The 13,653-nt window shown below is 43.8% G+C and overlaps 1 protein-coding gene across 5 annotated transcripts in view; it reads left to right on the forward strand.

Moving 5' to 3' along the window:
- slc4a11 (solute carrier family 4 member 11) overlaps positions 1–13,653 on the forward strand; it is a 46,253-nt gene that overhangs the window by 21,227 nt on the left and 11,373 nt on the right. For 3 of the 5 annotated variants that reach the window (XM_088433479.1, XM_088433480.1, XM_088433481.1), the window contains exons 6-12: positions 1,500–1,523; positions 5,184–5,265; positions 5,350–5,473; positions 7,319–7,531; positions 9,278–9,362; positions 10,149–10,274; positions 11,648–11,761. In XM_088433479.1, the coding sequence (XP_088289605.1) occupies positions 1,500–1,523; positions 5,184–5,265; positions 5,350–5,473; positions 7,319–7,531; positions 9,278–9,362; positions 10,149–10,274; positions 11,648–11,761 (768 nt within the window). The remainder of the gene's footprint in view (positions 1–1,499; positions 1,524–5,183; positions 5,266–5,349; positions 5,474–7,318; positions 7,532–9,277; positions 9,363–10,148; positions 10,275–11,647; positions 11,762–13,653) is intronic. The other 2 variants (XM_088433482.1, XM_088433483.1) reach the window with 1 other exon arrangement.

Below are 13,653 nucleotides of genomic sequence, written 5' to 3' on the forward strand. Positions count from 1 at the left end.
GCTTTCTATTGAAATACTAAAAAGTAGGGCCGTGCCAAAAAAATCCATTCACAGAAGGATTCTCATTAGTCACGGTTCAGAATCCATTTGGAATGTCTCAAAATGGTTTCATCTTGTTTTTTATTATAATCGCCCATATTGAGATGAACCCTTGTAGCGTAATATTTCATTTTATTCTGTATGTCACCCTTCAAAACAGTGAATTTCCGAGGAAAAAAGTGAGAAAAATGAACCATGCTTTTCTTGCTCCTACGTAAAATTTCGATAAAATAATATTTTAAAAATAATATGTTCCTATGATTAATAAATTATTAGAAAATCAAGTGGTCCTCTCCTAATATTTATATATATATATATATATATATATATATATATATATATATATATATATATTTATGTTCTGCCTTAGTCTTGTGGTCACTTGTTGCTAGGCAGATTTCGGAATATAAATCGTTGTTGATTTTTGCCGCTAAATCGGTGGAAGAACCTCGCGCTATCTGCTAGATGCTAATATACAAAATGACAATTGCACTTAATGTAGTAGACCGGACCAAAAATAAAAAGATTTATGGAACATTATTGTGAAATATGTGCGCCGTCACTCATTGAAGGTCAGCGTAACATTAATGAGGTGGACATAATGAAAGGAGACTTTCCCCTGCACAACATTTTAAAATGAGGAGGACACGCACTGGAATAACCCTCTAGTTAGCCCCCCGAGTTGGCGGGGGAGACTTTTTAAAATTGGGCCAAAAAACCCGAGCAGCTCTCCCCTCCCGAGGAAACGTCTTAGCAGCGGAGAAAACAACAATCATGGCCGACGCCAGGCAGCCAGAAGCTAATTAGTGGCGGCGCTGCAGATGTGATGTAACATTTTGTCAGTTGCGCAAGTAAACACGACACCGATTCGCAATCGGGGAGAAGAACGTAGAAAATCGGAGACGTTTCGCATTGGAAAGTGTAGCCAATTAGCAACATATTTGCCAATGATGCATCAGGTCACCTGTTGCCGGGCAGAATTTGCAGGCCACCGGCGTAACGCAGAAATGATTAATCTGTCGTTTATGTATATTTCAAATTAAATAAAAAATCAAATTAAAAAAAAAAAAAGGCAAAATGAACATGCTCAGATTTTTGGGGGGGCACTATGTGATCATTTGTTGCTAGGTAGACTTCTTGGATCGCGCTTTTGTTTTGCTACTAAGTTCCAAAGCAACAATGTTACATATGGTTGAACTAAAGTCGTTTTTGCTGGTCATGTGACCAATTGTTGCTAGGTAATTCGTTTAGTGCAATTTTCTGTCAACAAATCACTCAAAAGTAACGTGAATTGTGTGTTTTTTTTCTGGTTATGTGACTAATTATTGGTACGCAGATTTACAGTGCCTCATAATTTTGTAACTAAATCACCAAAAAGGGATTTTTTAATCTAGGTCATGTGAAGAACTTTTTTTGACCTTGTCTTCCTCCTCTTTCTTCTTCCCCTGTTTTGCACGCAGACAGTTTTGTTTTCTTTGATGACGGTAAGCTACCATAGGACCAAAAAAAAAAAAATGTCCCCAACAGCATTTTTTTTTCCATCATCATCGCCATTCCACCTGAGTGCCCGTGACCGAAATCATCCCCCGCGTTGTGGCTATCGTGGCCATTAGCTAAATGACGCCTTTAAATCGCTGTTGAAAACCGTAAATAATCCGATGGCAAAATGTTACTTTGCTATTTTTTTAGAATAATATCAAATAACTAGTTATCGCAGAAGATTACTAAGGAGCTAGCATGACATGCTAGCCTCGCTTTTATCATTTGTGTCGTTGGCTAGCTACTTCCTGGTTTGGCAGATGTTAGCCTGTTATATAGCATGTTAGTTTGCAAGCTACTTCCTGGTTTTTGGAAATTAACTTCAAATGTGCGTGTACATTGTTTCCAAAGTTTTAGTGTGACATTAGCATCTTACCATTTTCGTCAAGTTAATTTGGTGTTAGCTTCTCTGTCTTTGTGTTGTATGTTCGTTTGCAAGCTGGCGTGTTATTCTTGGAGAATTACATCAAATGTGTAAAATGTATCGGAAAATATTTCTAATACGGAGTTAGCGTAGCACGTTAGCGTCGTTTTGTCATATGTTGTATTTCAGTTTGCTGGCTACTTTCCGGTTAGCATTTTCTCATTTTTGTCTTGCTCGTTAGCTAATTGCAGTCTGATTTGCGGAGGCTAAAGAATAATGTGTCATATGTTAGTTTGAGAGTTACTTTCTTGTTCGAGGAAATTAGCGTCCGATACGAATACATGTGTTCCGTAGGATTTTGTTGTGACCCTTTGGCATCTTAATCATTTTTCGCTAGTTTGTAGGAGAATGACCTCAAATGTTTTTTATTTCTTTACCGGAACGCGTTCTAAATGCGGGTTAGCGCGACACAGTTCGTGTCCAATTTGTAATTTGTGCGATCTTTTTATTTCTTTCTCCCCTAGCGCGTCGGCGTTACGTAACCGTAATTTAGCCTAGCGTGTCAGCGCCACTCGACCTCGCTACTTTGGCGCCGTGGTCGATTTGCGCTCCCGGTACGTCCTCTCATCGGCGCGGCGTGACATCACCGGCGTGCCGCGTGCTGATTGGCCCGTGCCGCACGCCTCCATATAGGATAAGTGTTTCATCTGCCACCTCGTCTCATTTAATCACCTCCTTCACCGGGCCCTCCGTCGGCCATGAGGGAAACCAATCATTCCTGCGCGCGCGTGTGTGTGTGTGCATGCGCGCGCGTGTGTGTGACAGACAGTTAATCTCTGAGGCTGCATAAGATTGTGGGGTTTTATTGAGGTCACCTCCAAAGATGCTCCTCAACCTGCTTTCACACCTCCAGCCAATACAAGGCATATTAGACGCCACGTTTGCATTATTACGACGCACAATCGGAATACCGGCCGTATTTGCCGCGACCGTTTGAGGCGACGTTAGTATTTGGAAAAAGGCCTGCTAAGGTTTCAAATTAGGGTGTGAAGGCAAAGTTGGGGTTTCAAACAAGGGTCAAATTAGGGTGTGTTTCAAAGCCAAATTAGGTCTTGAAACAAGGATTAGGATTACAAATGGATTGGGGTTACTGATTAGGGTAAGGCAAGCGTTGACGTGAGATGGTGGTTCCGTCTGGAATTAGGGTTTGAAAAGACCACTTTGAAACAGGATTAGGTTTTCAAATCCAAATGAGGTATTCAAACAAGGATTAGGATTACAAATGAAGGATTACGGTTACCGATTAGGGCTTCAAGGCAAGCGTTGATGTGAGATGATGTTTACGTCTGGAATTACGGTTTAAAAAGACCTCTTTGAGACAGGATTAGGGTTTCAAATCCAAATTGGGTTCTCAAACAAGGTTTAGGATTACAAATGAAGGATTACAGTTACCGATTAGGGTTTCAAGCAAGCATTAGGATTACAAATGAGGGATTAGGGCTTCAAGGCAGGCTTTGATGTGAGATGGTGTTTGCATCTCTAATTTGGGTTTGAAATGACCACCAAAACAGGATTAGGGTTTCGAATCCAAATGAGCTCTCCAAACAAGTATTAGGATTACAAATGAAGGATTACGGTTACTGTTTAGGGCTTCAAGGAATGTGCTGATGTGAGACAGTGTTTGAGAATTCTAAAAAAGTTTCGATCACAACGGAAGAGTTGAATGGTTTCGCATCAAGATTTCGATTGGTTGTACACCAGAGGTGCGGTTCCACATTTGGCACTGTAGCAAAAATTAGGGTTTGAAACAAGGATTAGGATTTCAAATTAAGGCTTGAAGGCAGCGGTGTAAAATTCGAGAAGTATTTCCAGCCAAAAACAGGATTAGGGTTTCTAATTGGGTTTCAAACCCTGTTTAGATTACAAATTAGAGTCTCACACCAGGATTAGGATTTTTTGATAAAGATTAGATTCCAAGGGAAGGGTTCAAAACAGAGAGATTAGGATTTCAAATGAAGGATTCAAGGCAGCGGTGTTAAATTCGAGAAGTATTTCCAGCCAAAATCAAGGTTACAACTTTCAAAACAGGATTAGAACATTGCAAACTAAGGTCTCAAATTGGGGTCGGGATTGCTGTTAAAAATGACATCACAATGGTTCTAGACAAAGTTGGGGTTTCAGTCGCTTTAGGGTATCAAGTCTTGTTGGGGCTTTCAAATCCAACCTGTCGGTAAAAATTCTTGTGAGATTTCCGACTGAGGTTTCGCTGCGCAAATTGAAACGTTCTCCTCCTTTTCTTCCCGCTCGCGCTCACCTTTCATCGCGCCTTCCCGCCAGCGGTCGCCATGGCGACGGCCATCATTTTTCCGCCGCGAACGGGAGCCGCGCCATTGGCCGAGGCGCCGCACGTGATGGAGAACAAACGCAAAGCGAATCCAGTGAAACCCAAAAAGAATCGAGAAGCGTTCGTGCATATTCATCGGCGGCGAGATTCTCCCGTCCAATCAGAGTGAAGCATGTCTGTCGCCCGGCGACCAAACGGCCTATCCGAGGCCGGCGTTTAATAATCGTCGTTTTGGTTTGAAATTTGGGGTGAGCTTTGGAATTCGTTGGGCTTTAAGTGTGCTTCAAGGTTTCTAATTAGGGTCTTAAAACGGGTGAGTGTTTCTGTGCTTCAAATTAGGGCTTCAAGTCCAGGTTAAGATTTGAAAGAAGATTTTAGACAAGGGCTCGCGTTTCAAACCCGCAGAGTTGGGTTTCAAGTTCAACTTTTAAAGAAGATTCAAAATTAGTTTAGTGCGTTTTCAAATAGTCGATAGGGTTTCAAATTAGGGTTGGGAGCCAGAGTCGGGATTTGAAATGATGTCGTGGAGACCGGATCGGGGTTTTGAGTTATGGTTTCAAACTAGCGTAAGGGTTTAAAATTAGGGTTTGGAGTCAGGGTATCAAACTGGTTTTGAAATTAGTTTTGGGAATGGGTTAGGGTTTTGAAGCCGGGTTTCAAACTGGGGTTCCGGTCTGTAATTAGGGTTTTGAGACTGTCTTATGGCTGTGAGTCAGGGTTGGAAATCAAGAGTGAGTTTCAAAGCATGGTCAGGCTTTGAAATTTGTGCTTTGAGGGTACGTTAGGGTTAGGGTTAGGCTTCCGATGGAGGGTCCGGGTGCGTGCGTGTTCGGCTGTGGACGGCCTTCGTCTTAAGCTCCTCCCGCACGTTCCGGTGACACGCCGTTCTCCCGTCAGTTCACCTTCTGTCGGAGACCATCCAGGGCGTGACGGCCACCGACACGGGAGTCCACTACCAGCAGTCCTGGCTCTGCATCCTGTGAGTCTCCGCCGGGCCTCCGGGGCGGCGCCCAACTCCGGCCTTTTGCTTTTATCGATTGTTTTTTTTTCTCTTCACGCTTAGGTGCAATCTGAGGAACCTGCAGCGTCGCCACGTGTGCATCTCGCGGCTTGAGAGGCCTCAGAACTGGGGGGAGAACTGCTGCGAGGTCCGATACGTCATCTTGGTCCTGGCGCCGCTCAAGATGGTAAAACAAAACACACGCCTTTTGGTTTTTTTACACCTTCCGTTTTTTTTTTTTTTGCAAAGCCCCCAGAAAAGAGAGAACTTTTTGAGCCCTCCCCCGACTCGCCGTGTTGACTATAAATAAGATCATTATTTCTTAAAATTGGATGTATACCTAAAATGATATAAGAAATAAAGACTAAAGGAATAAAATAAAAGTAAAAAGTCCACTATCAAGAGAAAAAAAGCAATATCAATTTACTTCCAACAACTATTAGCGACTTTTTGGTGTCTATACAGGTTACAAGTTAGTGCGAAACTGAAAAAAATAAAACACTTTAGGTACATCAAAATACCTGAAATAAACAAAAAAAAATGCTATATAGGAGCACCGATGTTTTAAAAAAAAAAATGACAGGAATTGAAAAAACTGCACATTTTAACAACGAGTGTGCTACGGCGCCACCTGGTGATATATATATATATATATATATATATATATATATATATATATATATATATATATATATATATATATATATATATAATATGTGTGTGTGTGTGTGTGTGTGTTTCACGGCGGACACGGCGAGTAATCAGTGCGGCGTCCTCGGGAGGCTGATTCTTTTTTCCGTCCGTCTCCGCTGGACGCCGACATCTTGTTTTTTTTTTTTTTCAATTTGCGGAATGAAGTCCCGACTAAAGAAATCCGGCCCGGTGCCGCGTTTTTCCGATTTTGAGAAATATGCGAGACGTCCGCTCTCATCTGGGGAAAGCCTCATTTTTGTTTTTGGGCCGGGTGGGATTTCCGCCGGCACCTTCTCCCGCCACTTTGTATTCCAACCTGGAATGAAACAAATTACAGCGGCGCAAGGATCCCGCTCAGTGGCACCGGCAATTATTTAGACACCCCCCCCCCCCCCCCCCCTTTCCCCCCTTCCCCCCGTCCACAAGGGATTCCATGCTTATTTTCATGCAAAATCTGAATGTGACCGTCATCTGTAAGCGCTCACAAATCCACAAATGAGCCAACAACTCCAGTGGGTGTTTTTTATTTTTTTTGGGGGGGGGTTCTATTTTTCTTTCTTTTCCAGTCAAAAAAAAAAGCATGAAAACAAGTCCCTTGGTTTAAAACCAGCAGTAAAAAGGACATGAGCTGGGTTGACCAAAAAGACGGCCTTCTGACCTAATCAAACGTAAACGTGTCAATCAGAAAATTGGTTTGAATGCTAATATTTTGTGTATTTTTTATTATTTTGTTTTGTTTGTTTTGCTGGTGCATTTCCTTGTGCATAATGTTTTTTTTTAATTATTTCTTCAATACACTGTATGTCTTATGTTTTTATTTGAGGTTTATGCGTTTTCGTTGAATATATTTTTCCTCTTTTTTGTTCGTTATTGTTTTTTCCTCTTTTTGTGATCTTAGTTTTATCCATTTCTTTGATTATGATGCTTTTTTGTTTATTACACTATGTCTTTTGTAAGTTTTTTTCATTTGTTTTTGGTATTGATGCTTTTTGTTCATTTTTTTGTTTTTTCTTATATCGTCCATCTTTTTTTTATTATTTTTTACATTTTGTCTGTTTTTTGGTTTATGGTTTTTTTCGTACATCAAGGGGTTCATAAGCCATTTTGTTTTAGGGTTATTGTTATTTATTATACTGTATCTTTTTTGTTGTTTTTTTTTCACTTTTTTTTCACTATTTTTCACTATTTTTTTTTAAATTTTCTTTTTGCGGGGAAGTTGCAAGGAGGTGCGCCAACCCGATGCCGATTTCGAAGGCAGTTTGCGACTCGGAAAGTTGTGAATATTTGGCGAGCGTGAGTGGGCGCGCCGAGTGATTCCCCGTGCGTTTTTGTGCCGCAGAAGAGCACAAAAACGGCGATGGAGCTGGGCAGGACGTTCGCCACGCTCTTCTCGGACATTTCCTTCCGCCAGAAGCTTCTGGAGACCAAAACCCAGGAGGAGTTCAAGGAAGCTCTGGTTTTCCAGCGCCACCAGCTGACGGCGGCCAACCAGCAGCCCACCGTCTTGGGCAGCAAGGAGGAGACTGACCCCCGCAGACACAAGCCCCTCAAGGTCAGCGCACCTCTTCTTCTTTTTCATCAGCGCACCCCCTTTAACATTCCGTCAAATTGTGGCTCACCACCTCGCTCTTGCACACACACCTGCAAAAAAATCATTTGAATCTATGCACACCATCTAACAGAGATGATCCCCTTTTGGCTAATGTTTATCAGCCTGCTTTGCATCCTGACAGATTTGGTGCACCCCCTCTCACCACTTGCACACAGCCGCTTAAAAATTGGCCAAATTTTGCCAACTTGCAGCATTTTTCAGTCCGTCATAAAGCACTCTTGGCAATCGATCAGCTTCCGTTCCGAGGGCCTCATAGTACAGCCCCGACACACACACACACACACACACACACACATGTCATGTTGACAGTTGAGGGCTCGCAGACATTTTCCATTGGTGTGTTTCCTCCATTCGAGCATGTCGGGTGTCCTTCCTCGGGCTTGGGAAAGAAAGCGCAGAAATGAACGCAAGGAAAAGAAAGTTATCGAATGAAAGATGACAAAGAGGAAGAAAGGAAACAAGTGGGGGTGAAAGTAAAGAAAGGAAGGAAGGAAGAATGGAAGAAGGTGAATGGAAGGAGTTGACCAAGGGTGTGGTGAAGGAAGGAAGGAAAGAATGAAAAAATGAAGAAAATAAGAGGAGGAAGGAAGGAACGAACGGGGATGAAAGTAAAGAAGGAAGGAGGGAAGGAAGAATGGAAGGAGGTGACCAAAGGTGTAGTGAAGGAAGGAAGGATGGAGGGAAGGAATGCACAAAGAAATGAAAGTAAGAGAAGTGTGAAGAGAGGCAGGATGAAAATAAAGAAGGAAGCAAGGAGGGAAGAATGGAAGCAGGTGACCAAGGGTGTAGTGAATGCAGGACATACGGAAGGAAGGAAAGAACACACAAAGGAAGGAAGGAAGAGAACGAGGAAGGAATGAAGGAAAGAAGGAAAGAAGAAGACCAAGAGGGTTATGAATGAATGGAGGGAAGGAAATATGAATGAAAGGAAGGAAGGAGATGACCTGAAGAAAGGGAGGATGAAAGGAAAGAAGGAAGGAGGGAAGGAAGAATGGAAGGTGCTGACCAAGGGTCTTGTGAAGGAAGGAAGGAAGTAATGGAAGGAGGAAAGGAAGTAAGAAGTGCACCATGGATGTAATGAATGAAGGAAGGTAGGAATTGTGAAGGAGAAGAAAGAAGGAGATGACCGAGGGTGTAGTGAAGGAAGGACGTATCAAGAAAGGAAGGTGGGAAGGAAGAAGGGAACCGAGGAAGAAAGGGGAAAGGAAGGAAGAAAGTAACGGAGGAAAGGAAGGAAGATGACCATGCGTGTAGTGAAGAAAGGAACCATGTAGGGAAGGAAAGAACGGACAAAAAAAATAAAGGAGCAAGGGTTGGTGGAAGGACGAAACAAACAAATGAGCGAACGATGGAACGAGATGACAAAGAAAGACGACGACCACCGAGGCTCCAATACAAGGAAGGACGCGACGCGGAATGAAGGAATACAAAATGTCCGCTTCTTTTTTCATTGAAACGAAAGCACAATGGCGATTCCTCGCACTGTTTACTCAAAGCGTCCCTAACTAAATAGGTGAAAAAGAAGTTTGGCGAAAACGATACAATAGCGAATTGAAGGCATTCGGGCTAACCGAAGCCGACCCTCACTCGCTGGTTGCCATGTCGACGGCGGCGAGCCGCTCGGGTCGTCTCGCGCCGTCGGGTTGCCGCGACCTCGTTAACAAGGACCCCCCTTTGTGTGCGCAGTGTACCGACTTCTTCTTAGCGGGCCGCGGGATTTACGAGGACCTGTGTCGCCGCCTTCCTCTCTACGCCTCCGACTTCACAGATGGTAGGATTGGCCCGCCGCCTGTCTGGCCCGAATTGAGCTGAGCTAAGTGTCGCTAAGCCAAATTAAGCTTCGCGTCTGCGCCGAAAGGAACGTCGGCCTCCCGGTAGCCTGACGCTAATATTGACAACTATTTGCCAACTTATCCGCGTCCGTGTGCCGCTTGTGTCACAAGCGGCGCAAATTAGCAACGATCCGCTAACGTCAACTCGACGACGAGCCGAAGGCGCTTCCTGTGCGTTAACGAGGGCTCGCTAGCCACATTAGCTTGCAAGTAATCTGCACAAATTAGATGCTAACCACATCCATGCATTTGTTAGCCACATTAGCCTATCTCCACATAATGCTTTTTTTTTAATACTTTTTTTTTTACTGCGCGTTAGCAATATTATCATTTTATGTTATGTCATGTTTACTAAACGACCCGTCGTCATCGCCGCAAGCTCACAAACCGTTAGCTAATTATTTACAATTTTTCTGGAATTATTTTCAACGCTAACTGAAAAAATGAGTCATGTTTTGATATTAACTTTGCAGTTAACGCTTATGCATATCCCTACCCGTGCTCGTTAGCCACGTTAGTTCATGTTTTTTGAAGAATATGTTTTATTATTTCCACAAGCTAACTAGCCACTAGCATCTGCCTTTAGACACCAACGACGATTTTACCTCTAACTGGGAAATAAATAATCAGAAGCTGGTATTTGATTTGGACTCCATTAGCAAGTGTCCGTTAGCAACATCAGCCACGTGCGATTTGCGCTTGTGTGTGTTTGCCTCCCCCTGCAGGCATCGTGGGTAACAACAAGACCCTGTTGAAGTACATGACCACGGCCATCTTCCTGTACATCGCCATCCTGCTCCCCGCCATCGCGCTCGGCTCGCTCAACGACGAGAGCACGCGCGGCGAGATCGGTACCAGCGCCCCCTTACCTACTATAACTGTCGCCCGACTCGCTTTCCCACTTTCGGGTCTGATGATGGCAACGATCGCCGACCGACTTTGTAGTCGGGCCTTATAACAATCTTGTCGAGCCAGCACTGAGCAAGTACGCGGTCAGGTGCGATGACAATAACTTTAATGTACTTCGGCCATAAAACAACTTTGACCGACTGCGTCGTCGGCCCAATTATCCTAATGTACTTGAGCCATAAAACTCCAGCAACTGTGCGACAGGGCCCGCCGTCAACAAAATTCCTCTACTTGAGCCGCAAAACAACTGGGTTCCTCTCCGGGCCCGACGATAGAAATGAATGAGCGCATGGTCGCGCCTGATGACATCAATAAGGATGTGTTTTTCCGTGCGTTATAACCGAGTCGGAAAACAAGACCAATGAACTGCGTATCGGGGCCTGTGGGCCATGATTTTAGCGGAATGCTCCTCACCGCTTAGTCGGGCCCGATGACAACAAGAACCAACTGTTTTTCAGTGTCTTGTACTTGTGTAAATGAGTCAGGAAACCGCGCTGACTAACTGCATAGTCGGGCCCGTGGACCATAATTTTAGCGTAGTCAACCAAAAAACAGCCCCAGACTGCATCGCTGGGCCTGATGACATCAATAACATTTGATTTTAAGTGCATTATAAATATCCGAGTGAGCCGGAAAACTGCACTGACGCATAGTCGGGCCTGTTGACTGTCGGGTTCAGGCAACCTAGAACGTTTAAAAAAAAAAAAAAAAAACGGGAAGGAAGACAACAATGTTCTTTTTCTCACGAGGAGAGCGGATCTCCTTCCGGTCTGGTTACAGATATCTTTCCGATCCTTGTTTATTCATTTGGGTTGGTCCTAGGTACGAAAGCCATTGCTGCCCTAAAGTGTGTGTGTGTGTGTGTGTGTGTGTGTGGGGGGGGGGGGGGGGGGGGGGGGGGGGTCTGTTTATGACAGTGAGGAATGCATTGCATTATAAGGTTGAAAAATCACACTGACTAACATGTGGACGGTAATTTCAAAGCATTTGTGCCAAAATGATCCCAACTGCATAGCGGGGCCTGACGACATCAATAACCATCTTTTTTTTAATACGTTCTAAACATTCAAATGAGGCAGAAAAGAGCAAGGACGGTTGGGCCTGTGGAGCAACACCTAAGTGTGTTTAGGCGCACTGGAGCTATTAAACAGCGGCCAGCGACCGCGCGGTGGGGCCCGACGAGCGTCTTTGCGTTTCCCGTGCCGGCGCACGAGCTAGCTATGAAAAATGGCTTTCATTTTACGACCGGTGTTATTACGCCGAAGCTGGCTCCGGGGAATATTACGGCGATCTGACCTTGCGTGTTTTTCATCAGACGTGAGGAAGACCATCATCGGGCAGTCCATCGGCGGCGTCATCTACTCGCTGTTTGCCGGCTCCCCTCTGGTCATCCCGCTCACCACCGCCCCCCTCGCCATCTTCATAAGTGGTACGCCCCTCCGGCCAAAAGCGACTGTGCGTGTGTGTGTACGTGTCAGCGTGTGCGGGGCCGCGATCACGTGTTTTACTCTCTTTGCGAGGACCTTTTAGTACATGCTGTGGGCCGCAAAAAGGTGGGTGGCGGGCCACAAATGACCCCCGAGCCGCCGTTTAGACACCTCTGTGCCCTCGGTTTTTGCTTCATGTGATGGCATTTTCAGTCGACAGCTAGTGCCAAAATGGCTGCCTCCTGTTTTGGAAAGATTTTGGAACATAACGTCTCTTTAAAGCGTGTCATTAGTTTTACATTAGCGTTAGCATTTTTCATTTGAAACATTGTTTTTTTTTCTTTTTTAAATGTGTGTTAAACATGTACGTATTAAAGAATAAATACCAATCAATTATAAACAAACCTACAAAATAGCCCAAGATAAAATATCTGCCCATGTTGAATTTATTAATATATATTTCATGAAAAAGTATTTGCTTAGTTATGCTTTTTGGTTTTTATATTGAGAGAATGTGATTTCTTTGAGTAAATAGAGTCATGCAAAAATATATTCAATATTATTTCAATAAATCACATTAAACATGATGAACAAACAAGAAAATGGTGATAAAATTCGATTTATAAACAAACACATTTCCACCTGTATAAAATTAACCGCAATTCCTATTTTTTGCCTTTATCCCAATCCATGTGGCACCAGCCTTTGTTTTGCTTTGTTTTTTTTTCCTTCCTGGCAAACATCAACAGCGATGATGACGACGCTGTTGATTGTCGGTGGTCCCGCTGAGCGCAAAATGCTAGCCGTAAATAAAAAGCCGTTTAGTTACGTAAGACTTTGCCGGGGCACCCCGCCGCCCGCCAAGATGGCTACTGGCATGCCGAGCGCATCAGCGCAGGCTTGCGGTGGCTTTCCTTGGAATTGAAAGCATCCTGGCAGCCGCCGCGCAGCCAGCCTGACTCGGGAAAACGTTAAAATAAATACATTTTAAAAAGCTGCCTGCGAGCTCGGGCCTGATAACAACCTTAACCGTGTACTTATCGTATTAAACGCGACAGAAAACAGCGGAGGCTGCACATTCAGCTCCAAAAGCAATAATCATTGTACAGTTAGATATACCAAAAGTATGACAATGATACCAAAAACGCACCAGAGTACCGAGATGGGTCTGAAACATTCGCCCACTTGTACTTGACTCATAAGAACCGCCAGATGAGGTTATGCACTAATCGCAATTTTTTTTACTGGCTTGAAAGTATTCATGAGTCCGAAAATACGGAATACCTAGTTGGGCCTGAAAACAGCAAAAATCATGTCGATATTGTAAAAACAAAAAAGAAAACATTGTTTAGGTAGGCCTTATACCATCACTCGTGCGATTTCGCAAGACTTTTGCATGACGGGAGTCCAGGCTAAGCCAATCATCAAAGTCATTGAAAGGCTTGTAAATGTCAACTGTTGGCCGCTAGCGCCACCCGGTGGTTTTGGGGTGTCAACACCAAACCTTCTATTGCACCCCGTTTGCCAGTTGCTACTCAAAGGATGAATGCAAAAATCGAGGGACATGCAGGATAAAACGTGGGCTTTTCAATCTGTCCAAAATGGACAATATTTCCAATTTTGAATGGCAGTAAATGAGCCCGACATGGGCTGAAGTTTCATTTACAGGATGTACCTCTGAACCTCCCGCTTGTAAGCGTTTCGAAGGGATGGCAGCGTGACATGATGAAAGTCGTCATGCTTTGACAATCTATGCAATATTTTCCAGTGTTTTTTAGAAGTATTTTCAATACTCCCTAGTGCTTTTTTCGAATCCTTTTCGTTTGATATCGAAAAGCCCGAGTTGACTGAACATTTCCCTCCAGGGTTAATCGTGTTCTTGTTGCATTGAATC

The sequence above is a fragment of the Hippichthys cyanospilos genome, chromosome 14 (genome assembly GCF_059441005.1).
Source record: "Hippichthys cyanospilos isolate Australia breed blue-spotted pipefish chromosome 14, RoL_Hcya_1.0, whole genome shotgun sequence".
NCBI classification, from domain to species: Eukaryota; Metazoa; Chordata; class Actinopteri; order Syngnathiformes; family Syngnathidae; genus Hippichthys; species Hippichthys cyanospilos.